This window comes from Bos javanicus, chromosome 11 (genome assembly GCF_032452875.1).
Source record: "Bos javanicus breed banteng chromosome 11, ARS-OSU_banteng_1.0, whole genome shotgun sequence".
Taxonomy (NCBI): Eukaryota; Metazoa; Chordata; class Mammalia; order Artiodactyla; family Bovidae; genus Bos; species Bos javanicus.
The window spans coordinates 44,193,689-44,219,547 of NC_083878.1; the positions used below are offsets into that span (position 1 = coordinate 44,193,689).

Consider the following 25,859-nt stretch of genomic DNA (forward strand, 5'->3'; position numbering starts at 1 on the left):
GTTGCAGGAAATTAAACTTCTGGTTTCTAGGCCCCATCTGTGGTTCTCTGTGATGGCAGCCCTCACTCACTAAAGGGCCCTTCTCCCAAGAATCATTCTGTGATGCCCATGTTCCAATGTCCTGTGTTTTGTCTGGTTTTCTAGCTATGTCAGATGGCAGGGTAAATCCAATTCTGTTTTTCCATTATGTCCATAAGCAAAAGTCAGAACTGGCTTTTGGTCACTCCGAAACATCTGCTCCATCTATGATCCATTCATAGAGCATCAGATTAGAAAGCAATCTGGTGAAGACTGGTGTCCTCCCAAAAATAAGTCCACAGGTTTACAAGGAAAAGGTTGACTACTATAATAAGAGCCTCCCTGTGACAATGGCTTAAATAGACAGTGTTTCCTTCTCTCTCCCGTGGGCAGGTTGTCCACCGAGGCTTTGACTGGTCAGAGCCCCCACCTCCTCCTCCTCTTCCTCCATCCTGTACAGTTTGCTCCTGTCTTTGTGGCCAGGACTGAAGTCAATACATCCACACCCGAGCTCTCAGAAAGATGGGAAGAAGGAAGGCATCCCCACTCAGGATCAGGCCTGGCTGCAGGGCAGACTGGAAAATGCATTTAGGCACCATCCTGCCCTCAGAGGAGGAAGGTAAAGCCAGTGTCTATCAGGTGAGGCTTTTCTATCAAGAGATAGAGGAGAAGAAGCCGTCTCACTGAGACGCAGGAGTGAATTAACCTCCACAGAACCTGGTTTTCCTGCAGATCACGGCAGCTGTAGCTGGGCTTCCCTTGTAGCTCAGCTGGTAAAGAATCCGCCTGCAATGCGGAAGACCTCAGTTTGATCCCTGGATTGGGAAGATTCCCTGGAGAAGAGAAAGGCTACCCATTCCAGTATTCTGGCCTAGAGAATTCCAGGGACTGCATAGTCCATGGAGTCACAGAGTTGGACACAACTGAACAACTTTCACTTTCATGGCAGCTATGTGGCTTAGGAGGCAGGAGCCCCAAGACCATGAAGTGGCCGCTTAGGGACATCTCGTAACAGTGGTCCTTAGACTGAGTAAAAGGAGAAATGAGCAGATCGGAGACACTGGGCCCAAAACAAAATGTTGAAGCTTTCTGGGAGCATAGCCTCAGCTGAGTATGATGGACAGGACTGAGTGTGGTCACTGAAGGGTTTGACCAAGCTTTGTGATTTCAATTCTGGATATGCTTCTGGGTCTAAACATTCTGACAAGACCCTCAAGGAATTTATTAGAATAGCAGGCCCCAGCCCACCGATGGCTTGTTAGCTGTTACAGAAACAAAGTAGAAGCTCCTGTTTGTCTGGGAGACCCACAGAGGGCAGTGGATTGTGGGTCACACTACTGTTTCAAGAACAGCCCTGCTTTCATTTGGTTTGTGTGCTAGGTTTCCAGAGAAGATTTCATTTGAACAAAGAGTTCTGGGGATTTGAGGATATAAAGTTTAAAACAATTTTTACAATTTTACTTGGTTGATGCAACCTGACCTTTTCTATTAATAATTAATTCCAAAACCTGGAAATCACCTGGTCTGAAACTGAGGGAAGCCTGCCTGCCTTTCCAGTCCTGCCTAGCCAACCTGGGAGTCCTCTCCAACTCCTGATTCCTGAAGGCAGCTGTGTGGCCACTAACCCTTCCCCAGGCCCCACCGCTGCACCTGCCTTCAGCTAGACTTTCAGGGGTGGGGGGCCCTCTCTCTGAACTCACCTTGGCAGTTTGGGATTTACTTTTGTCATGTCCTCCTTATGGAGAACCCAGTCATGCTGGTTGGTCAAACACAATAAACCACACATTTCTGGAAATACGGTTCTACAATCACTTTAATTGTGCATGAAATCTCTTCCCTTGAGGAATGCATGTCGGTGATTCTGCCGTCTTGTTATATCTACCTGTGTGGCCAAGCTTTGAGCAATTGATAGATGTGATATTTAATACCTTAATGCCTTCACCTGAATTATAGAATACTCAACTGGGCAGAGCCCCGTGGTATGCCACTAGAGACCTCCCTGAGGACTGACAGTGATTTGACTGGGCCGCACAGAAGATTGTGAAGCATTTGATTAAAACTGTAGGTCCTGAACTTCTCTGGGGGCTCAGTGGTAAAGAATCCGCCTGCCAATGCAGGAAACGCGGGCTCCATCTCTGCTCCATGAAGATCCGACAAGCCGAGAACAACTAAGCCCGTGTGCCACAACTACTGAGCCCACACGCGGCAACTACTGAAGCCCGCGTGCGCAGAGCCCATGCTCAGGAACAAGAGAAGCCACCACACCGCAACTAGAGAGCAGCCAGTCCCCGCTCCCGGCGACTAGAGAAAATCCATGCAAGCAACGAAGACCTATCACAGCCAAAAATAAATAAATTACTTAAGAAATAAATAAATAAAGTGTAGGTCCTTTGATGAGTTCGCTGAAAAAACATAAATCTGCAATGTGGCAGGCGAGCAGCTGCGAGGTCATTCCCAGTATGATTTACGTTTACTAGGGCTCTGACGCACATTTAAGATGCGTATTAAAGGGCTGACTTCAGAAGCACGAATTGGACGTGCCACAGTGTGGGTAGCTTGGTGGTGTTGCAGGGCCTGCCCCCTCTTCCCGTGATCAGTCAGCGTTCAGGCCACAGAGCCGCCCTACGATGCCCCGAGGGCGGCCGCCAAACACGATTCAGCCTGGAGGGTTGAAGGCCTCAGCGTCTGAAACCAGCGTCAGGACTGCGTCTGCGACCGTACACAGAGCGCACCCACACCCAGGCCCGGCCCTCAGGGCGGCCCAGCTCTGCTGTCCAGGGTCCACACGCCCGGCCAGGAGAGAAGGTCGGGCCGGTTTGGGGTGAGGAGTCGGGGTAGGTGAGGCGGAGGGGCCGTGGGCCGCCGGAGGCGCAGGTTCCCCGTCCCTCCTCCAGGGCCTGCCCCGCCCCGCCCCGTTTCCTCCCCGCCCCCTCCTTCGCCTGTTCAGAGGCTGCCTCCGGCGCCTCGCCTCAGCCCAGGCGTCTCCGCCGGGTGAGCGCGGACTCTGAGGATCCCTGTCAGTAGCCCCGAGAGGCAGCAGCGGCTCAGCTTCTGACTTTCATTCAAAACGGGTCATTGGACTTTTACACTGAAAATTAAGTTTTGAAAAAGCCGGTTACTTACGTGGTTACAGAAAACAGCACGCGCTGAGGGACCTCCAGACAAGGCCCGCCCACCGCCCGGTCGCGCTCCCCGCGTCCGTAACTTTCTCGTGTGAAACACGGCACGAACGAAGCACAGCCGTGTGCCTGTCACCGTCACACACACACACACTCACTCCCCACGCCTCCCGTTTCTTACAAGAACGCGCGCCATCCACTCCTCGTCTGCCTCTTCAGCCAGCTAACGAGAACCGCTGCGAACTTGCCTCCCGGGTCGGCACAGTGGCCCAAGCCTCGTGTGCGAAACCCGTGCGTGAGCCCGAGGGTCGACGTGCCGTGCGTGGGTCCCGTGCGTGAACGTACTGTGGACGTGTGTCCCGAGCGTCGACGTACCGTGCGTGTGCCCCGTGCGTGGGTCTAGTGCGTGAACGCACTGTGGACGTGTGTCCAGTGCTCCTGGGACACGGGTGCGCCGAGTCCCCTTCCCGGGCCACACCTGCGTCCCTGCGACCACGCAACGTCCGCCTGCGATCCCTGTATCGCGTAGACCCCGTTTTTCTGATTCCGAGGGCAGCTGCACGTCTTCTCTTAAAGGGGCCGTTGTGTTTCTTTTTGGGAACCGTCAGGGCAAGAGCTGCTTAATTTTCATATTTAGAGAAAAGGGCAGTTAGGTGCCAAAAAGCCGAGGGCCTAAGGGGCCTGGCACGGGAGAGAGTCATTCTGCGAACTACAGAGCGGGCAGGACTGTCTCCCAGCTGGGCTGCGGCTTCACCCAGGGCGTGGGGTCCCTGGGAAGGATCCTCGTCCCCACCCCCAGGTTGAGCCCCGAGGCAGGAGGCAGAGCCTGTCGTTCCGCCCCTCCACCGCCCCCACCCCCCAGTCCCCGCTTGTCGCCTTCCTAGGGATCTGCGCTCTTTCCTTGATCCGTGTTCAGTCCCCACCACTGCCGGGTGCACCTCTCTCCTCGCGGGGCTGGCGTCCAGCCCAGTCCCAGCTGAACCGCCCCCTTGGTGGTCCCTCCGCGGCGCGGCCCTGGTGCTCACCTCCTTGGGGGCCTCCCGATTACCTGGAGCCTCTTCCTCAGCAGTTCCTTCAGCTCTTACCAGGACCCTTACGGACACTTCCTGATAGGAGGCCCCTCTCCTTTTGCCCGACTGGCCCTCCTCCCGTCCCGGTTCAAATAGGCCCACTCCAGCCCTCCTGAAACTGAGGCCGAGGCCTAGCGGCTTCCCCGGGTCACTCAGGACCCGACCTGGGCCAAAAGAGACTGTGGCTTGTCCAGCTTCAGAGCCTGGGCACGGAGTCCTTCCCACGCAGCGCCTCTCCAGCCTCCCTGAAGTCCTGGCAAGGACCCTGTGATCACTCTGGGCCCACCCGCTGACCAAGAGTGGCTCCCAACTCCTGTCGGCTGGCTAGCAACCTCAGCCCCTCTCTGTCATTTGTAACCTGAGAGGGATTGGGACACTGGGGGCCATGGCTCTCGGTCCGGCAGCACACTTGACTCGCAGCCCCTCGCTGCTGCCCTCCCAGTCCCCCTCCTGCTTTACAGAGGGATGGTCCCTTCTCCTGTTTCACCCAGGGGTTGGGGTCCCTGGGAAGGAACCTCGTCCCCACCCTCAGGTTGAGGCCCAGGCAAGCACTGGGGCAGGAGGCAGAGCCCATTACCTCTGCATTTTCTTTCTGCTTTCCTTTTCTTCTGATACCTCTGCCCTTCCCCACAGGGGTGAAACCAGCAAAGGGAAACCTGCCAGGACTTGGATGTGGCTCTTGGAGTGGGGGGGTGGGGGGTGGGAGGCGGTGGTCGGTGGTCGATGTGTTACTCCCTGCTGTCAGGACCCCACTAGTTGGCCTGCAGATCCCCAAGGCACTGCCCGCCCTTCACCCTCATGCCCAACACACTCTTTCCATGGAGGTCCTGGCTCATCGCCCAGCCTTGGGAGTTGGTCTTGGAGGTCCACTGAGCCATGATATCTGTGCACTTCATTTATCTTCTGATCTCTATTGCCCTTTCTTTGAGATTGGAATGAAAACTGACCTTTCCAGTCCTGCTGAGTTTTCCAAATTTGCTGGTATATTCAGTGTAGCACTTTCACAGCATCATCTTTTAGGATTTGAAATAGCTCAACTGGAATTTCATCACCTCCACTGGCTTTGTTCGTAGTGATGCTTCCTAAGGCCCACTTGACTTCACATTCCAGGATGTCTGGCATCATGATTATCTGGGTCATGAAGATCTTTTTTGTACAGTTCTTCTGTGTATTCTTGCCACCTCTTAATATCTTCTGCTTCTGTTAGGTCCATATCGTTTCTGTCCTTTATTGTGCCCATCTTTGCATGAAATGTTCCCTTGGTATCTCTAGTTTTCTTGAAGAGAGCTCTAGTCTTTCCCATTCTATTGTTTTTCTCTATTTCTTTGCATTGATCACTGAGGAAGGCTTTCTTATTTATCTCTCCTTGCTATTCTTTGGAACTCTGCATTCAGATGGGTATATCTTTTTCTCTTTTGCCTTTAGCTTCTCTTCTCAGCTATCTGTAAGTCCTCCTCAGACAACCATTTTGCCTTTTTGCATTTCTTTTTCTTGGGGATGGTCTTGATTACTGTCTCCTGTACAATGTCACAAGCCAGGTTTCAACAGTACAGGAACCTTGAACTTATAGATGTTCAAGCTGGATTTAGAAAAGGCTGAGTAACCAGAGATCAAATTGCCAACATCCACTGGATCATCGAAAAAGCAACAGACTTCCAGAAAAACATCTACTTCTGCTTTATTGACTATGCCAAAGCCTTTGATGGTGTAGATCACAACAAACTGTGGAAAATTCTTCAAGAGATGAGAATACCAGACCACCTTACCTGCCTCCTGAGATATCTGTATGCAGATCAAGAAGCAACAATTACAACTGCACATGAAACAAACTGGTTCCAAATTGGGAAAGGAGTACATCAAGTCTGTATGTTGTCACTCTGCTCATTTAACTTATATGCAGAGTACATCATGCAAAATGCGGGGCTCGATGAAGCACAAACTGGAATCAAGGTTGCCAGGAGATATATCAATAACCTCAGGTACGCAGATGATACCAGCTTTATGGCAGAAAGTAAACAACCTCTTGATGAAAGTGAAAGAGGAGAGTGAAAAAGTTTGCTTAAAACTCAACATTCAGAAAACTAAGATCATGGCATCTGGTTCCATCACTTCATGGCAAATAGATGGGGAAACAATGGAAACAGTGACAGACTTTATTTTGGGGGCTCCAAAATCACTGCAGATGGTGACTACAGCCATGAAATTAAAAGACAGTTGCTCTTTGGAAGAAAAGCTATGACCAAACTAGACAGCATATTACAAAGCAGAGACATTACTTTGTCAACAAAGGTCCATCTAGTCAAAGCTATGGTTTTTCCAGTAGTCATGTATGGATGTGAGAGTTGGTCTATAAAGAAAGCTGAGGGCCGAAGGACTGATAACTTTTGAACTGTGGTGTTGGAAAAGACTCTTGAGTCTTGAGAATCCCTTGGACTGCAAGGAGATCCACCCAGTCCATCCTAAAGGAAATCAATCCTGAATATTCATTGGAAGGAGTGATGCTGAAGCTGAAACTCCAATACTTTGACCACCTTATTGGAAGAACTGACACATTGGAAAAGACCCTGATGCTGGGAAAGATTGAAGGCAGGAGGAAAAGGGGACGACAGAGGATAAGATGGTTGGATGGCATCACCAACTTGATGGACATGAGTTTGAGTAAGCTCCAGGGGTTGGTGAAGGACAGGGAAGCCTGGTGTGCTGTAGTCCATGGGGTCGCAAAGAATTGGACACAACTGAGCGACTGAACTGAACTGAACTCCATTGCCCATCTGGCCAAGTGTCTTTGGTCCGGTTTCCTGGAGAGGTGTGTGGAGGCTTCATCATGGCAGTGCAGCCCTCCCCTCCCCTCCCCACCCCCAAGTTCACTCCATTCCTATAGAAGAGAGAAATAGCTCTTGGGGCTAAGCTCCGTTCCACCTCCAGTGATGTGAAAGTCAGAGGTTCTGGGCAGTAGTCCAGGCCAAGAGAGCAGCTCCTGGGCCATGGGCAGTCCTCCACCTGCTACTGGTTACAAGCCCCCTTTTGGAAACTGGCAGCCTCTTGACACCCCTCTTGCTGGTGGATGTCAGGCACCCTGCACCTGGTGATCCAGGACAGGTCTCCTTAGCCAAGACGCCTGAGGCAGGGCCCTAAGTGTGCTCATCTGGAGGCTGATTCCAGGCGCCCTTAGTCCACAGGACCTGCATGACTCCTGGCATGAAGGCTTCCCACAAGCAAGGGAGGGGCATCACCTATAGAAAGCCATTCTGCCCTTCCAGGCAGGCAAGACCCTGCAGGGCACCTAGAGATGCCCACGCCCACCCAGGCTCAGCTCTGCTGGCCCAGCAGTGGACTCCTCCCTGTGCCGGGTGTGACTGTCTGGTACCCCCATACCCTCAGCGCCATACCACCCTACCACACAGACGGGTTCCCCACTCTGAGGCTCTTGGCGGTGGCAGGGCTGTGCGCCCACAGGCAGTGGAGGGGATGTGGGGGTCTTCTAGCAGCTTAGCTCCCACCCAGCCCGGCCCCACCTGACTGCTCCCCCAACCAGAAACCAGACTTCTCCACGTTCAGTTTTATTTAAAGACTCAGAATCACAGGCATCGTGGTTTGTCATCAGTTCGTTCCTCCAAAATCACACACATCTGTGTCTAACAGAAACAACGTGTGTGTGTGTGTGTGTGTGTGTGCAAAGTGCCAAGCATTTCCCAGCCAGAGCCTGCATTCAACCCATGGCTGCCACCCCTGACTCTGCTCCTATGGCCCTTTGGTGGCCCTGGTTAGCCCCATGTCTCTGGTCTCGAGACCAAGGTTTGCACTGAGAACAGAGTAGTTATCCATTTAAAGGAAACTTGGTGAAACCTCCACAAGGTGGCAAATCTGAACTGTGGTGACCACCGCACGTTTCGACAGTGAAAACCTTAGGTGTGGTCTCCTCTCTACAGTGACAGGAGGGCCTCTCGGCCTGGGGTCCCCCCTCCTGTTCCTTCATTGCCAGCCCTGTCAGAACATCTCCAGATGCAGCAGGGCCACTGGAAGGGCTAAAGAGACAGGCTTTTCCTAACTTCCGCCAACGCTGAGGCCCCTCTAGCCCTAGGAGGACCGAGGCTGTGAACATCAGGCTCCCCAGGCTCACAGGGTGCCTGCAGAAGTTCTGCCCATTTGCTGTCTCCCCAGAGATCTTTTCAACCAAGTCCTACTAGTTTTACAAAAAGGCAGCACCAGATGTATGAAAAATAGGCAGTGTACGACCTGTTAGAGATTTATAAAGTCTAACAGCTTTGCAGTAAAAAGGTGTAAGAAAGAAGAACGAGAGCAGGACCGTGGTAGCAAGGCGAGAAGCACTGTGTACACCTCGCCCACGGGAGCCGAGCGCTGCCTCAGGGACCTGGCCGATAATGACCTGGGCCAGGGCACCATGCTAAGGGTCCCGGTGGTGGTGCCTGAGGTATAGATGGGGTGAGGGGCAATCCAGACCCAAGTGAAGCCCGGAGCCGCCTTGAGAACGCTCTCCAAATGTGCTGGGCCCGTGCTCCCTGTCAGCCCCATAAGTAGAGGGCAAGAAGGGTCCTGGGAGCAAACCACCCCACAGTGTGTGGGTCCTGCCGCCTGCCTGGAAGGACTGGGGCCTCTGGTGGCTGTTCCCCTGGGGTCCCTGCACCTCTGTCCCTGGGGGGCAGGCACGGCCTCAGAAGCTTTCCACGAAGCTGCCGGGGAAGAGGCCGGTGCGGCCGTTCCTCTGCAGGGTCCCCTTGTACCAGCCGTCTTCACGTTTCTTGTGCACGAAGACCACATCCCCCTCCTTCAGCTCGATCTCTGCCTCGCTCTGGGGTGGGTATGAGACCACCACGCGGTACCTGGGGAAACAGACACCGGGGTGAGAGAGCAGCCCACCGTCTCCAGGGTTCCAGGGCCTCCCACCCCTGTTTTCGGACTAACATGCCATAAAATCCACCTGGGTCTCCGCTGTGGGAGCTTCTGCCTGCTGAATGCCTGGGCTCTGATCAGGAACAGACACACAGGCCTCAGCAGGTGGCCCCCCTCCCCACCGAGGGCTCCCCAGATCTGAGACAGCCATGCCTGGCCAAGGGCACAGGGTGGGTCTATACTCCACACCTGCCTGGAAAGCCTCAAGGAGGCGGCTCTGAGGACCAGCCTTCTAAAGCACCCCCAGGAGAGGGCAGATGGCTGTGACCCGGCCTCCCTGCCATCCAGCCCAGCAGAGCTGCTGGTCCACACCCCTCCAGCTGGGGGCCACACAGGCATCCCACTGGTGTCACACTGGCCCTATGCCCACTGCCCTTCTGGGGGTAATGACCAGGCAGGGACCTGAGGACTCTGTGCACACCCCACTCTGGGTGATCTGGTGGCCAGCACAGCACCTGTTCTCACTGGCTGCAAACTGCAGACACCACGGGCTGGGTATGTGGGGTCAGTGAAGTCTCCGCGATGGACCTGCCAAGCGCTGGGCCTCGCCATGCTCCTCATCTCTCCCCACCCACCCCCATCCCAGCCCACCATCCACACCACCCTCCTGGGCTAGAACCACATGGCTCAAACGAGAAGCACGCTGGGAAGAGGACCTGTGCTTCCATCTGTCCCCACTCCCTCCAGACTCACCTCAGCCCCATGGCTCCACCTCCCAGCTCAGCTCCGCCCACTGGTCTGGCCCACAGGTGACCCGGACAGGGACCTCCTGCTCCAGGGCTCAGTCTGGCCCACACCCCTGTCGTGGGCAGCGGCAGAGAAGGAGGCTGGGCTGGGGAGAGCCATTCTCAGCCAGGGCACTCTCTGTTCTCCCAGCCCCGCGAGTCCCACAAACCACCAGGTGTCCTCCCTGGGCCAGAGGTGCAGACTGTGACACTCTTTCTCTCCAGTTACCCCCTGCCCCCATGCTCTCAGAGCTCTGGGCCCTCCCTCCCCTCTCTCTGAGGAGGGCTGCCCACCCCCTCCCCCCTTCCTGGCTGGGGAAGGGGAGAGATTCCTGACCGTACCCTGGCCCTGCCTCCCCATCAGCCACAGCCACACCAAGGGCCCCTGAAGGAGTCTGGCAGCTGGGGGTCCCCAGGGTCCTCAAGGGGTTTTGTCCACAGAGCCTCTGACTTGGTATTTCCTGGACCTGGAGGAATCAGGATGTAATAAAGCAAGAGGCCCCACGTCAGCTCTTCTAGAAGTGAGGCCCACAGACTGGGCACCCTGGGCCCACTGGATGAGATTCTGGGGGGAGTGGACCAGGGAACAAGTTTCCTCAGGATCTGCCCGCAGACGTCTAAGGACCAGGATGCCGAATGAAAACATTAAGGCCAACTTCATCCTCCTTCAACCAGCTGCACACAGCCTGGGGGCCGGCCTGTCTGGCTGGAGTTGGTGCGGGGCTTGGGGAAGACGCTCAGGCAGAGAAAACCCTGTTCCCAGCCTGCTCCAGGGGGTGGAAGCAGGGGCAGAGAGAAAAGGAGTCTCTGGGCTGGCTGGGCTGGTGAGCAGGCCCTGGTGCTGAGAGAGCAGGCTGGCCTAGCTCCCCAGGTGCCTGCAGTGTGCAGGCTGGGACCAGTTTCCACCTTGGTCCCCTTCAGGGTGAGGAAAGGGTGACAGCTCCTCCCAACCTGGCATATCTGTGAGCAGCTGCCTGCCAGCCACTCCCTGGAGGAGGACGGGTGGCTGCTGGGACACAGCAGCACCTGTGAGGTCAGCCAACACCATGCAGATAGCATCTCCCACCCCTAGCACCCAGGCTGTGTGACCATCAGGACCGCTGCCTCCCCCATGGCTTCCAGCTACCACCGCCTTCTCTGCAGACACCTGCCACTCCCTTCCAACCCCCCAAGGAAAGAACAATGGTGAGTTCATTTCTCACAAGTTTTAGCTTTTGCCACACCTGCCACTCCCTTCCAACCCCCCAAGGAAAGAACAATGGTGAGTTCATTTCTCACAAGTTTTAGCTTTTGCCTCAACTGCCAGATGTGAAACAAGCAACTTTAAAAATGTAATTAAAAATTTGGTGCTTCTGAGCAATCCTGTGATTTAAAGAGCCCGGATGGATGACGTGGACCAAGTGTCTATGAGACAAGCATTTGGGATTCCATCCAGATCCTTCCAAGACGCTGAAGGGCCAAGAGAACGGGCAGGGCAGCAGCTCGAGGCACAGTCCTGGTGTCGTGCGTCAGACACACACAGCAAGCCTGCAGACTGGGCTCAGGAACCACTTGACTGCTGCAGGCGCCACTGCCTGGCATGTGGGGTGGGGGGCATCCTCTGTGTCACATCAGGGGCCCTGGTGAGGACAAGGGGTCCCAGGTAGGGACTGAGGTCATCACAGCGGTGTCCTGCCGGACCTTGGAGATGCAAGAATATACGCTGGACACCACACTTGAAGGTCTACATGGGCCTGGGGTCCCTGCAGCATCTGACAGATTCCCACAGACAGCACGTAACAATGTACACATCTGGCAGTTCTGAAAGCCTGATGTTTGTCACAACTCACGTGGACACAGTTGAGGGTCTCGGGGAGACTGTGTCCCCTCCCCTTTTCCTGCCTCTAGAAGCTGCCAGCGTTCCCGAGGAGCATTCCTGTTCTTCCTCCGACTCAAAGCCAGCAAGGCAAGCTGAACTCCTTGTCTGCCTGCGAGGACTCCTGTGGTCACACGGGCATGCCTGGGTCTAGATGACCTCTCCACTTTAGGGTCAGCTGCTCGGTCCATCTGCCATCCTATCCTTGGTGTGGGGATTAGGGCAGAGATGTCTTTGGGAGCCATTATTCCACTATCATGACCCACAAGAGATCAAAGCAAGAAACTTCTAAATCCCAACAGAGCTCGACAGCTGACAGGCCAGCGGGAGGTGAGGACATACCATCTATGCATGTGAACATGAAGGACTGTCAATCAAAGGGGGGAGACCACCACCCCCACCATGATCTCACTGTCATGTACGTGATGTCACACGACACTGTCACACACGTCATCTTTTGTGTTGTTATGGTTGTCCTTGCCCTTGCTGTTCACTGGGAGGAGAAGAGGGCAACAGAGGATGAGACAGTTGGATGACATCACTGACTCAGTGGACACGAGTTTGAGCAAACATTGGAGATAGAGAAGGACAGAGGAGCGTGGCTTGCTGCAGTCCATGGGGTTGCAGAGTTGGACATGACTTAGTAACTGAACAACAAATTTGTTGGTCCTTTCCTGGGTACTAATTCTGCTGCTTTGCAAATATAATAACCCCCAGGCACCGTCATCCTCTTGTTGTGTGTGGGGACTGGGACTCAAACAGCAAAGTCACTCATTTGGGTGACATGGCTGTTAAGCAGCGGACAGTGGTGCACAGGGGCAGGATGGGGAGGGAGTGCAGGCAGGAGCTCAGCCGACCCCAGCAGAACAGCCGGACAAGAGCTTTCCTGATCCCAAGCAATGTCCAGAAATGCAACTCCCTGTGCACTGCCCAGAGGCTGGGGTGCTGCAGACCACCCAAAGCTAGGTTCCTGGAAGGGCAGTACCCTGGTTCCTAAGGCCTCCTCCTGAGAGCCTGGCCAGCCTGGGAGGTGCTCCCCATGGTTCCTCCACACACATCTGGGCAGTCTCCCTCGATAGCACCCTCAACCTAAAGGTCCTTCCTCTGAGATCACTGTCAGAAACAGCTTGCACACAGGCGGCAACAGACAGGCCAGCGGCAGCACCCCTCGTCCACACATTGGGAGTGTGGCCTGAGGCCAGGTGAGCTGCCCCAGCCTGAAGGTGACGTTGCTGTCATCACGTCCTTGGCTCCAGCCTGTTGGGGGCCATGACGTGGCGTCCTGAGGGCTGCGCGGGGCTGTGTGGGGCGAGGGCCGTGCTAGGCAGTGCTGGTCACTAACGAGCTGTGCAGGGTGCTGGGCAGGAGGGTGTCCAGGGCCCCAGGGATGACATGCAGATTAGCTGGGACTGTGGGCAAATGGGAGGAATTCCCTGAATTTTCTAGTTACTCAGAGACTCCCGAGATTTTTTACAGCAGGGTCTTTTAAGCCCCGCGTAGAGTCTGGAGGTTGAGAGAGCTGAGAAGAAAACAACTCGGAGGAGATGTGAGGGCAGCTTCAGCACCTGCAGGGCCTGTCACCCTGACTGGAGATGCTCCAGGAGCCCAGCCGTGGGCCTTGGAGAAGGGCCAAATCCCTGCAGAGACCATAGCAGCTGGGCTGGTCTCATGTAAGAAGGAAGGCTCTGATGTGGGAGAGCGGCCCCAAGGTGGAGGGGAGTGGAAGAAAGGCAGGTGTGTGGTGTGTGAGGTTGAGTATGGCATGTGTGTGTGTGTGGTGTCTGTATTTTGTCTGGTGTACATGGTGTGTGTGTGGCGTCTGTATTGTGTCTGGTGTACATGGTGTGTGTGTGGTGTCTGTATTGTGTCTGGTGTACATGGTGTGTGTGTGGTGTCTGTATTGTCTGGTGTACATGGTGTGTGTGTGTGGTGTCTGTATTGTCTGGTGTACATGGTGTGTGTGTGTGGTGTCTGTACTGTGTCTGGTGTACATGGTGTGTGTGTGTGGTGTCTGTACTGTGTCTGACGTACATGGTGTGTGTGTGGTATCTGTATTGTGTCTGGTGTACATGGTGTGTGTGTGGCGTCTGTATTGTGTCTGGTGTACATGGTGTGTGTGTGGTGTCTGTATTGTCTGGTGTACATGGTGTGTGTGTGTGGTGTCTGTATTGTCTGGTGTACATGGTGTGTGTGTGTGGTGTCTGTATTGTCTGGTGTACATGGTGTGTGTGTGTGGTGTCTGTACTGTGTCTGACGTACATGGTGTGTGTGTGGTGTCTGTATTGTCTGGTGTACATGGTGTGTGTGTGTGGTGTCTGTACTGTGTCTGGTGTACATGGTGTGTGTGTGTGGTGTCTGTACTGTGTCTGACGTACATGGTGTGTGTGTGGTGTCTGTATTGTGTCTGGTGTACATGGTGTGCATGGTGTCTGTACTGTGTCTGGTGTACATGGTGTGTGTGTGGTATCTGTATTGTGTCTGGTGTACATGGTGTGTGTGTGGTGTCTGTATTGTCTGGTGTACATGGTGTGTGTGTGGTGTCTGTATTGTCTGGTGTACATGGTGTGTGTGTGGTGTCTGTATTGTGTCTGGTGTACATGGTGTGCATGGTGTCTGTACTGTGTCTGGTGTACATGGTGTGTGTGTGGTGTCTGTATTGTGTCTGGTGTACATGGTGTGTGTGTGGCGTCTGTATTGTGTCTGGTGTACATGGTGTGTGTGGTGTCTGTATTGTGTCTGATGTACATGGTGTGTGTGGTATCTGTACTGTGTCTGGTGGACATGGTGTGTGTGTGGTGTCTGTATTGTCTGGTGTACATGGTGTGTGTGTGTGTGGTGTCTGAATTGTGTCTAGTGTACATGGTGTGTGTGTGGTATCTGTATTGTGTCTGGTGTACATGGTGTGTGTGTGGTGTCTGTATTGTCTGGTGTACATGGTGTGTGTGTGGTGTCTGTATTGTCTGGTGTACATGGTGTGTGTGTGGTGTCTGTATTGTCTGGTGTACATGGTGTGTGTGTGGTGTCTGTATTGTGTCTGGTGTACATGGTGTGCATGGTGTCTGTATTGTGTCTGGTGTACATGGTGTGTGTGTGGTGTCTGTATTGTCTGGTGTACATGGTGTGTGTGTGTGGTGTCTGTACTGTGTCTGGTGTACATGGTGTGTGTGTGGTGTCTGTATTGTCTGGTGTACATGGTGTGTGTGTGTGGTGTCTGTATTGTGTCCCGTGTACATGGTGTGTGTGTGGCGTCTGTATTGTGTTTGGTGTACATGGTGTGTGTATGGTGTCTGCATTGTGCCTGATGTACATGGTTGTGTGGTGTACATATTGTGTCTGACGTACATGGTGTCTATGGCGTACATGGTGTGTGAGGTGTGTCTCAGGCCACATGGAAGAGCTGGCATTCGTCAGTGTGGCCAAGTGGGGGAAGGATTCTGACAGACACCAAGACTATATTCTCAGGGCACCCCCCTCCTTTTACCATTCAGGCAGCTCTCAGAGGAGGAGGTGCTCAGAAAGGAAAGTACTTCCTCCCGGCAGGCCCCTGGCCTGTCTGAAGCTCTCTAAGGACCGATAACTCAAATGAGGCTGCTCACCAAGAGGACGCTGACCTCTGGCCCTTCCACCTGATGCCTTGGTGAACTCAGTTCCCAGATCCAGAAACTCTGGGCTGAACTCTATGAAATCGCTGGCTTTGGTGAAAAACAGATGAATACGGGCCATGTCATATGGTTTAACCCTGAGCCAATCTGGGGTGAGGGGCCAGGCTTCCAGAAGAGTTGCCCGGGGTGGGATCACTCCAGGTTCCCGTGGGGCTGGGGGCGCAGCTCATCTCTTTGGGCTCTGAACACCTCAGTTCCATCAGATTTTCCTTGTAAATCCAAACTCGGATTGCAGATGGACTCAGAATGTGAGACCTGCTCCTGTTTTATCTGAGTCTCTGGGACAGTGAGGGACACCAGGCAGGTTCACTCCCCAGGAATCCCATCGTCCCTTTCCCCAGAGTGGCTCCACACCTGAGAGACCACTGCACCCAAGCCCGGAAGCACACAGCTGCCCATTACCTCTCTCTGGGAAGTGGCTTGGGCTCAGGGCGGACAGCGATTGTGGAGAAGGCGGCCGGTCGGGTGGGTGACGGGAAGCTCAGATCCAAGGAGCCTGCCTTCCTGTGCAGTGGCTCCATCCCCAAGGCGCCCTGCATCTCGCCTTCGATGGGACAGGACCCAGCCCTGCCGTGGATGGACAGCAAGGACACTTCGGGCCCCACCGCGCCCTGGAGAGAGGCATCCACTGCTTGGGGGTCATGGGTGGGAGAGGTGGATGGCGGAGAGCGCGACTTCCTCCTGGTGGACGCACCAGCCAGCAGCTTCAGCAGCCCACTCTTCCTGTCTTTCTAGAGACACACAAAATGAAGTTGGGTAAGTGCTTCTAGCAAGTGATGTGGCCCTGTCAGGAGACTCTGGTCCTGGTCAAGTAAAGCTACCTAGAGGAGGACAGTGAAGATGGAAAGCTTTCCCATCTCGCTTCCTTCCTTTCCTGAGACGTGGAAGATACGCCACCACAGACCTAGACCTGGAGGTGCCAACCTGACAACCCCCTCCTCAGGACCGCCTCCCCCCAGACTCCCGCTCTCAGGACCGCCTCTCAGGAACCCTGACCTCAGGACCCCCATCTCAGGACCACATCCCAGCCTGGAAACATCACCAGCTGAGGGCACCATGGGTCTCCTGCAGCGGGAGCGGGTGGTTATTCCACATTAGTACCGAGTACCCCACACACCTTCAGTTGGAGGCCCTGACAGCACTGTTTGTGGTTGTACCACACGGGGAGCCGGGTTCCATGTGTGTCACATATGTGTGTGCATGTATGAGTGAGGGTGTGTGGAGGAGGAAGATGTGTACACGCAGAGGTGCTTCCATGGAAATGTGCTGGCCTTGGTGTCCAGTTTTGCGGCCCTCCTGGAACTGACCGTTCTGACGTTGCATGAGGACTAGCTAGTTGGCAAGGGGTGTGGTGTGAAACAGGTGGCACTCTAAGTCTGACACAGAGCCCTTGGTCGGCAATGGCCACCACAGCGTCTGACTGGGTCATGGGGCTGGTTGGACCCCACAGTGGCCCAATGGGGACTCTTTTTTCCACCCAAGCTGTTGGGGAGTCAGTGGTGCTGAAATTGCCATAAAGCACACTTAGCAGGGGTGTGTGCCTCAAAGTAAGTCAATAACATTTTAGTATGAACAAATCTGAAGGTTTTTCTCTACTCCAAGCACTGGTACTGATGGAAAGGATTGGAGCTGATGCCCTGAATGCACACCACGGCTGGCATGGGCAAGCCCCAGCCTGGAGGGGAGCAGGCATGGGGGAAATGTGGCACAGGGCAGCCTTGATTAGTATCCACAGAGATGAGCATGGGACACATTCAGGAGAGCTTTGGTCAGTTAGCCACCAGGGGGCGCTATGCAGCTGGCTCGGAGGTGTTGCCACCCTCCAAGTAGCCACGTTCCTGAGGCCACCACGCAGAGGAAGGGACTCCCAGGATGACAGCCTCCTAACTGAGACCAGCAGGGGTAGGGCATCGGCTCAGGTGCACAGAGGGTCCTTGGAACTCACTTGGGGGCTCTGGAAAGGGAGACAGGCTGGCAACAGACCCCCAAACGCTGCGGGGTCTCTGGCAGAAACCCACTGGCTATCAAGTGGTCAAGTGGGATCTGGAGATGAAAACTCTAAAAGTAATCTAACAGTATATGTGTGTGCCTGTGTGAATGTCCGAGCCTCTGCGTGAATGTCTGTGCCTATTGTGAATGTGTGTGCTTATGTGTGACTGTATCAGTATGTGTATGCATGTACATGGGCATATGTATGTATGTGCGCACATGTATGCATGTGTGTCTGTGTGCATGTGTGTGCACGCACAGGTGAATAAAATTAAGATCCATGTGATGGGTCCCCAGGCCTGCCAGTGGCCCCATGGTGCCATCCATGACAGGAGGAGGTTCACATCACTGGCTCAGCCTGCACCCCATGGAGCTGAGGGCTGACTGCCCTTCCTGCTGCTCTGCTGGGCCAGCCAGGTTCTCAGAGCACAGGGACTGAATTCTGGACACTCACCAACAAACCCTGGTGGGGCCACTGGACCACATGGGCACCAGGGCAGGGACAAAGGCTCCAGGCATGAGCTGGGTTGTTGGTGGCATCATAGCCAGAGAGTCCTGCTGGGTGAGTTAGCCAGAACCTGCATGCCCAGTGGGGAGGGGCCTGCATGAGACCTGCCAGCGACCAGGGGGAGGGTCTCTCGATCCCTGGTGAGGTCTGACTGTGCCCATTGCTAGGTCTCACCCAGCTCAGAGCTCTGGCTGCTGCTCCATATAAAATCAAGGCGAAGGAGACACAGTTAGGACAGGCCCAGGGCAAGTGGGCAAGGCCTCTTGGAGGTTTCTTGGCAAAGCCACAGCCTTCCCAGTAGAGCAGGTCGCCAGGCCTACCAGTAGGGCTGCCAGCCCTGTGTCGGGCTCCCACCACCTGCACCTGCCAACTGGGTGGCAAGGGCCACCGTAGGATAGGGGCTCAGTGGGCACGGCAGCCATGCCAGGCACAGCAGGCAAAGGGACAGGTAGAGCCAGGCTGTCGAGGTCCACACCTGGGTCAGCACATCAGAGAAGAGCCCAGGGGAACATTAGAAAGACAAACACGCATGCACTCACACACACCGCACACACACAACCTGAGATAAAGCCGTAGCCTGCTAGCAAAGAATCACCCGGAAACCAGTATTATAAAAGAGATATACATTCATTACAGGAGAACCGCAAAACATCTTAAAAATAATAAAATGATAGCTTCTGTCCCTAGAGGGTTTGTTCCTTAGAACGTTAATGCAAAAACTTGGCCAAAGGAAAAAGAAATTTAAAGCTTAAATGAAGAACTGCTGCCAATTAAAAGTCAGTTAAAATTATGGAAAATTATCTCTGAAATTAAAAGAAGTCAAAGAGAACAGAATTTGATTTATAAAATGTGACATTAATTTTTTTAGGGAGTCAATTCATTTAATTAAACGAAGTAGACCTGAGTGCCACATCTTCCTCATTAATCCACGGGGTTAGATGGCCCCACTTCTCTCACACAGATTTACCCTGTGTTCTGTTCACAGGACATTTAAAGCTGCTGGTGGGCACACACTGGATGCTGGGCAGGTGTGGTGGGCAGCACTGATATGTACATAGTTTGGTCTGCAAGGCTCAGCCCCGACCCCCTAGGAAAACCTCAACCTGCAGAACCAAACGCACTTGTGGGTAGGGCAGGCTCTTCCCACCACCTCCAAGCACAGGGCACAGACAGAGCCACACACGTGCACTCTGCCAGGTGCCCAAAAGGACATTTCTACGAGCTGAGACAGGAGTTCAGGGTCATGGATCAAGGGTCATGGACCATGTTCCGATTGAGTCCACCCTCAGTGGCCTGGGGGCATCGCTGCCATCGGGGAAGCGCAGATCTAGTCCCCCAGATGGCTGATGTTGGCTCAGGAGAGCAGGTGCAGGAGGGGCTCGGCGATAATTCATTTTATTACACATTTTGATATTTTCTGACTTATTATGTCAAATGTTGTTTCTTCTTAATTTGAGACGAAACATAATGAAAGCAAAACTTGTAAAAGTTGCTCCGCATGCAGGATTCTAGACATGATGTACCGGAGAGAACTTCTGTTGTTCCGTGGATGGGAAGGGAGGTGGTTTTGGAGGAGTGGGGTTGGGGTGGCCTGAAAGCTGGGCTGGTTGCCAGCCAACTGGGCAGGTCCAGGTGAGAAGCCAGGAGGTGGGGAGGGGGGAGCATGGGGCCTGTGAGAAGAGCAACACGGTGGATGGCTCCTCGGGGGCCTGGTTGAGAGGCTGGAGTCGCTTGGTGGACACTGGGCGGTGCTGGAGGCAGGGGCAGTGGGATTGGAGGGGAGCTAGCAGTCTGGATGCAGGATCCCAGCCACTCTCTGACCCCAACACTGCCTGTTCCATAACTGCTGGAGCAGGATGAGCGAGGGTGGGGGAGTTTGCTCTCCCTTCACCCTCCAGGCGTTACTGCCTTGCACCTCAGGGCCTTACTCAGTGTTTGCTGACCCACCGGGTCTCCAGCCAGTGTCCTGAGCACAATCATACGGCCACGGCTGACCCGGCCCAAACCTGCCTCAGGTCCTGGAGCTCCTGGGACCGAACCCCACCTTCTCCTGCCAGCCTTGGGCCTCCCCCACACATGGCCCCCAGCACTGCAGGTAACCACACACTGCAACAATGTCCTGCGTACCTTGCTGTCCCAGAGATACCCCATGTTCAGTGAGGGCCATGGCGTGATATGGACCAGCTAGCAGCCTCCATAGCAGGAAACCTGGGTGCTATGTTGAGCTCTAGCTCAGCAGGTCTGGGTGGGGGGCTGGGTTACCTCCCTGTGCCCCCTGGCCCATCAGACGAGCAAGTGCTGACATCTCCCACTCCTCACCGTCACAGCCTCCCAGGGCCAGGACTGGGTGGCCTGAACCCCTGGGGTGTCAGCACCCTGTGAGGGCCCTGAACTCGGGATTGGACCCTGGTGGTCCCACCTCTGCTGTGTAGCCCAGGACGCTGTCATTGCACCAGGTGGTGTCACAAAGGCCAGCACAGGGAAGGAGACACCGTGGCCAGGGCTCCGCGAAGGCAGGAGGCCTGTGCACATGCGCCTGCCCCAAGGGCCCCAGGGTGCAAAGCCAGGCTGGGGCCCAACATGAGAGGGTGAGGGCAAGGGCCATGCCACCTGGCACTCCTCCCAGCAGGTGCCCCTGGGCCTCGTTTCCTCACCTGTGAAGTGGGGGTGACGACAGTCCCTGCTCCTGAGAGCTGCCTGGGGACCAGATGAAATAAGACATGCCAGACATTTGCCTGCTGTCCCCACCACCCTCTCGTCACCATGGTTACCAGAGCAGGCTGGAGACCTCTTTCTGAGGCCACCAGTCCACCCAATGACACACGGGTGTCTCTCCACGGCTGCATCTCACTCTCTGGGCATGGAAATGCCACGCTCAGCCAGAGGAACAGTGCCAGGACCTCGTCTCTTCGACAGCAGTCCTCACAGGATGCAAGTGTTGACGCTGTGCTTCCCACAGGCTGTGGTGACATGTGTGGCGGAGGGGGGCCCTTCCCTGTGCTGAGCTGCAGGGGCTGTGAGCAGAGCCAGAACAGGAAGGAGAAGGCCTGAATGTCTTTCCCCAACAGGAGTGTCACCTGCTGGGCTGTGAAGGGCCTTACGGCTCTGAAGAGAGGTGCTTCCTGGGTTCTCTGAAGCCACTGGACTTGCCAGGCTGGGCGCAGGTAGCTTCTCAAAGCAGGTCACACCCTTCACCAGGGATAAGAAGCTATGGTTTAATTCAGCTGAGAAACGACGAGGTGAAAGGCGGTGGCTGTGAAGCTCTGACCGGCTGCCCCACGTCCTACGAGGCGAGGCCCCCTGGCTGACAGCGCAGGACTGCTCGGGTGTCAGGCTCCCGGCGTCTGCCTGTCCCTCCCCTAAAGCAGCCCGAGGCAGATGCTGGCTACGGCCTTCTGCACTCAGGGCTACTCTTGCATCCCAATCACCCCCACCCTCGGTTCTGCAACCTGAGGGCTGACGTGACCAGCTTGGAGCAGCTCTGGGAAGCTGGGGGCTGACGACTCCATTGCATGGGTCTCCCCAGGGGATGAGGAGATGGAGACAGAATGACCCAGAAGCCCTTGGAGAGCCATGGAGAGGGACTTGGGGAGGGGTGCTGCCCCTCTGCTGCCGAAATGGGGCAGCTGGGTGGGCCCTGGGAGGGTCACAGGGTTCTTCAGTCACGAGTGAGGGCAGGGCCTCATGGGTCGGAACTGAGGTACTTCCTGGGCTCTGGGAAGTCCTGCAGTTTCCAGGCTGGGTCCCCACTCTGAATGGCCAGGGGCCCCGCACCCACTACCCCAAGGAGCGGCTGGGAGTCTGGCATCCATGGGTTGACTAGTACATATTCTAGGCAGCCAAGCCCCTCTGGACCTGTGTCTCTGAACACCCGCAGGCTCTGAAAACTGCCATCCTGCCAGCCTCACTTTATTCATCCCAAGTGGGAGCCACACCCCAAATCTAAGGTGATGAGTCCAAACAGAGGCAAAGAAGGTTCCTCTAGAAATCCAGGGGCGCCCCACCCAGGACCGCATCTCTGTGGACTGACCCAAACAATCGGGCTGCTCCGGGGGGATGGGACACAGTGCCCCCAGGAGAAGGGCGGCTGCGCTGGTGGGATTGGGCTGCACAGACGGTCGTTAGGAGTGAGGGGACTGTGTGTGCTGCCCCAAGTCCCATCTCTCTGGCATGTGAAGTGAAAGTGAAAGTTGTTCAGTCATGTTCTACTCTTTGCAACCCCGTGGACTATACAGTCTGTGGAATTCTCCAGGCCAGAATACTGGAGTGGGTAGCCGTTACCTTCCCCAGGGGATCTTCCCAACCCAGGGACTGAACTCAGATCTCCCACATTGCAGGCAGATTCTTTACTATCTAAGCTACCAGGGAACAGAGAAGGCAATGGCACCCCACTCCAGTACTCTTGCCTGGAAAACCCCATGGATGAAGGAGCCTGGTAGGCTGCAGTCCATGGGATCGCTGAGGGTCGGACACGACTGAGCAACTTCACTTTCACTTTTCACTTTCATGCATCGGAGAAGGAAATGGCAACCCACTCCAGTGTTCTTGCCTGGAGAATCCCAGGGACGGGGGAGCCTGGTGGGCTGCCGTCTGTGGGGTTGCACAGAGTCGGATGCGACTGAAGTGACTTAGCAGCTACCAGGGAAGCCCTTTTATGATTTTATATATATATAAAATACCATAAGCTGTTTATGATTCTTTTTAAGAATCAGAAGACTCAGGAGGAGCCTCCCCTAATGCCGAGGAGCAGGTGGGTAGAGGGCAGCTCCCAGAAGGGGCTTCCCTGGGCGATGGCAGTGAGGCTAGGTGTGTATACAGGGCAGAGCCTGTGGTCGGTCTGTTAAGACGCCACTCTGTGTCCAGGGTGCTGCCTGGTCCCGCATTCAGCAAGCACCTGCTTTCCCATCTCCATGTGAAACTCTTTCCTCTTCTATGAGTTCTGAACCCCACCCCCTCCACCATCACCAACATCCTCCTGTGTCCTGAGCAGAGATGGTGTTCAAGGTGAGGCCTCCCCCATTCTGGTGATTCACTTTTCCTGGGCCTCTCCCACATGCACGTGTTATTCAACTTCGATATCCTCCTATTGATACACCTCATTTAGTTCTTAAATCTGCCAGAAGCACCCAGAAGGGGAGAGAAACGTCTTCCCCCAACAGGAGACACCCCAGGAGAGAGCAGTCTGCGGGTGAGACAGCGGGCAAGCCCCAGTGAGAGGTGGGGTCCCAAGGCCTCCCAGAGTGGCTCCCTCAGGTTCTCTCTGGGCAGCGGGGCTGTTGGGGAGGGGGTGGTGGGCTGGGCTGGGCGTGCACATCCCTCTCCTCTCCCTGGGAGCGCAGTCCCTCTATCCCTTCCCTCCAGCTCTACTCGCAGCCCATCCCTGGCCCTTGGTGAGCATTCCTTTCTGGGAGAGCTTGTTTCTCTCTCATCCACTCTGTCCACTTGCACGCCTTCAGGTTTTCAGCCTCTGTATGTTATTTTTTTACCCCCTCCCCTACATGGACCACTGGTTGAATTTGTGCTGTAACCCAGGCCCATGGGCAGTGGTGCCTGCACCAGGGAAGTTCCCACAGGAGCCTGGCTCTGGATCGGGGCCAGACCAGGCCTCTGGGCGGTACCCTTGTCCCTAGGCAAGAAGTCACTGGGCAGAACGCAGTGAGATGAGGGAGGGTTAAAACGCTGAGCTTTCACTGCATTACAGCTTTCCCTGGACTCAGCGTTCTGACCTGCTCCTTTCTCTTCTCACCCTGATGCAGGAAGGCCTGTTAACTCGGCAGAATTTATAGCTCAACACTAATGTCTTTAAGATTGCTTCTGAGGAGGTCAGGCCAGAGGCCAGATGGCAGAGGCGTGAAGCCAGAACAGCCCTCTGGCTCTAGTGTCTGAGCCGCTCTTGGCTTCCTCCACCAGGACAACCTTGCCTTGAAAGTACGTTTCCAACAGGCTTCTGCTTGTTTTCTGTAGAACAAGTGTGGGGCCACCACAAAATATTAGATTAAATGAAATGCATTCAGATGAAATCTCTGCAAAAGCTGGTATCCTCCAGAAGTTCTGGAATGGAACAAGGAAGATCAAACACATCCTTATCTACTCAGGTGTGCCAAGTGCAGGTACTTCTGAAAAATTTTTTAAACAAAACAGATGGGTAGAAACTACCTCATCCAACCAGAAAAACGGCAGCAGGACGGTCACCACAGGGGAGGGGCTGTCCACACTGGAGGGGCTCTGTCAGCGGGATGCAGGATCTTGGAGGCTCAGGTAGGGATCTAAGCTGTTATTTCCACTAGCACTGACAACCAGCCCTGCCAGCTCTCAGGGACACCGGAGTTGTCTTCCTGGACTCCTGTCCTTCTTAGCACAGCTGTTTGCAGGCAATGTCAGGTGACATCCCCTGGGCACCAGCTCAGCGTGGTCGGCCTCAGCCCTGCAAATCCCAGACCCTGGCCTGGCTGCTCCTCCCTGAGAAGGGCCTGACTGGGCTCTTCTGCTCCTAAACTCTAAAGAGCTGCCACCACATGCACATGCCTGCTTGTCATCATCACATTAGAATGATTAGGAAAGGACAGAAATTTGGAAGAACTCGAGGTGTCAGGACCCCAGTGAACTCAGGTCATCAGGAGCCCCTCGTGGCTCCTCTCTGAGCTGCTGATCTAATAGGGAAGAGGCGGCTGCCTCGCAGACGGAGGGAGGGCCTCAGAGTCCACCTCGTGAGCAGTCCTGGCAGGAGGATGTGGGAAAGGCTTAACTAGAGCTGCTTACACCAAAGGGCAGGGAGGGCTGCCTATGGGTTGTGGGTGAGTTTATCTTCCACGACTTGACTCCTGGGGCTGTTTCTACTAGGGGTGCCGAAAGCAGAGGCTCTGGACCCTCTCCCAGTGTGTGCCCTGGGGCAGAGACTCAGACCAGCACAGAGGGGGGCCACAAAGCCCACATCTCTCCCTGGGATGGACCTTGTTGTTCTCCAGTCTCGCCTCAGCAGCAGTGTTTTCTTGCCATCGGCACAGAGGAGGGAGGTGCCAGTGTCCTTCACAAACTACGAGTGTCTCTCTGGCTGGAAGGCAGGCTTCTCTGCACAGGAGGCTGAGGAGCCGCCTGCAACTCCCCTGCATGTCTCCCTACTGCCCCTTGATGGGCCCTGCCTCCGGGTTCCAGGGCGCCCTACGGAGCACCCGCTTGCTCAGCTCTGAGCCCGGGCACAAGCCAGGGCTCGCCGCCGAGTAAGCGCTCACAAAGATTCTTGTGTCAGTGGATCAAAGAGCACACGGGTGGCTGAGGGCAGCCCAGGTATGCAGTGAAGCAAAGGGTGAGTTCTGAAAAACAAGGATTGATGAGGTGCTGCCAGGATTTCTGGTCACGGGGGAGTCAGTCTCTGGGGAGGGGGCCCTGTAGGGGTGTGAGTGTGTGAGGCACACTGCCGCGGGTTCTGGGTCCTGCAGACCCCCCATCAGACTCCTCCTTCACTGATGAGCAGGGAAGCTCATTTTCGTTCTGTGATTAGGTCCCTGGACCCTCTGGTAGGGGTGCTGTCAGCCTGCCGAGACGGGTCTTTCCACTCCAGGGGGGCTCTGCTCCACTGACCAGAAGCGGTTCTGGGCTTGCTCACTGCCCGGACAGGCTGGTGTGACAACCACCAACAGAAACGGTGTCACGAGTCTGTGTCCTTTTCCCGCCCTGGCTCTAATGACGCTCTGTTGCAGTGTGGCCCGGCACCTCCTCCCTATACTGCTCTGCTGTCCCTGGTCCATGCACCAGACACGCCTGTCCCCCCGACAGCCGCCTGACCTCTGTGCTGTGTCATACTAGGAGTCGTCACAAACGAAGCTGCTCTGCACACTCATTCTGGAGCCCATGGGGCATGAGATTCCCTCTCTCCTAGGAAGACCTTCAGGACTGAGTGGCTGGGTTCATGTCTCTAGGAACCACTGGGCTCTCTTCCAGAGCATGTGTATCGTCTTCTACTAATATTCCCACCAGCAGCGACCAGGAGCTCTCTGCTCAGCCT

The 25,859-nt window shown here is 55.1% G+C and overlaps 1 protein-coding gene and 1 long non-coding RNA gene across 5 annotated transcripts in view; both read right to left on the reverse strand.

The window, feature by feature from the left end:
• LOC133257054 (uncharacterized) overlaps positions 1 to 4,890 on the reverse strand; it is a 38,672-nt gene extending 33,782 nt beyond the window's left edge. For both annotated transcript variants that reach the window (XR_009739387.1, XR_009739386.1), the window contains exon 1: positions 3,319 to 4,890. This is a non-coding gene — a long non-coding RNA (uncharacterized LOC133257054). The remainder of the gene's footprint in view (positions 1 to 3,318) is intronic.
• Positions 4,891 to 7,751: 2,861 nt separating this feature from the next.
• The window catches only part of SH3RF3 (SH3 domain containing ring finger 3), a 159,845-nt gene continuing 141,737 nt past the window's right edge, over positions 7,752 to 25,859 (reverse strand). For 2 of the 3 annotated variants that reach the window (XM_061432504.1, XM_061432503.1), the window contains 2 exons: positions 15,763 to 16,091; positions 7,752 to 9,048 (listed from right to left, as the gene is read on the reverse strand). In XM_061432504.1, the coding sequence (XP_061288488.1) occupies positions 8,880 to 9,048; positions 15,763 to 16,091 (498 nt within the window). In that variant the 3' untranslated portion in view covers positions 7,752 to 8,879. Of the gene's footprint in view, positions 9,049 to 12,110; positions 12,192 to 15,762; positions 16,092 to 25,859 lie in introns of all 3 variants that reach the window. The other variant, XR_009739385.1, reaches the window with a different exon arrangement.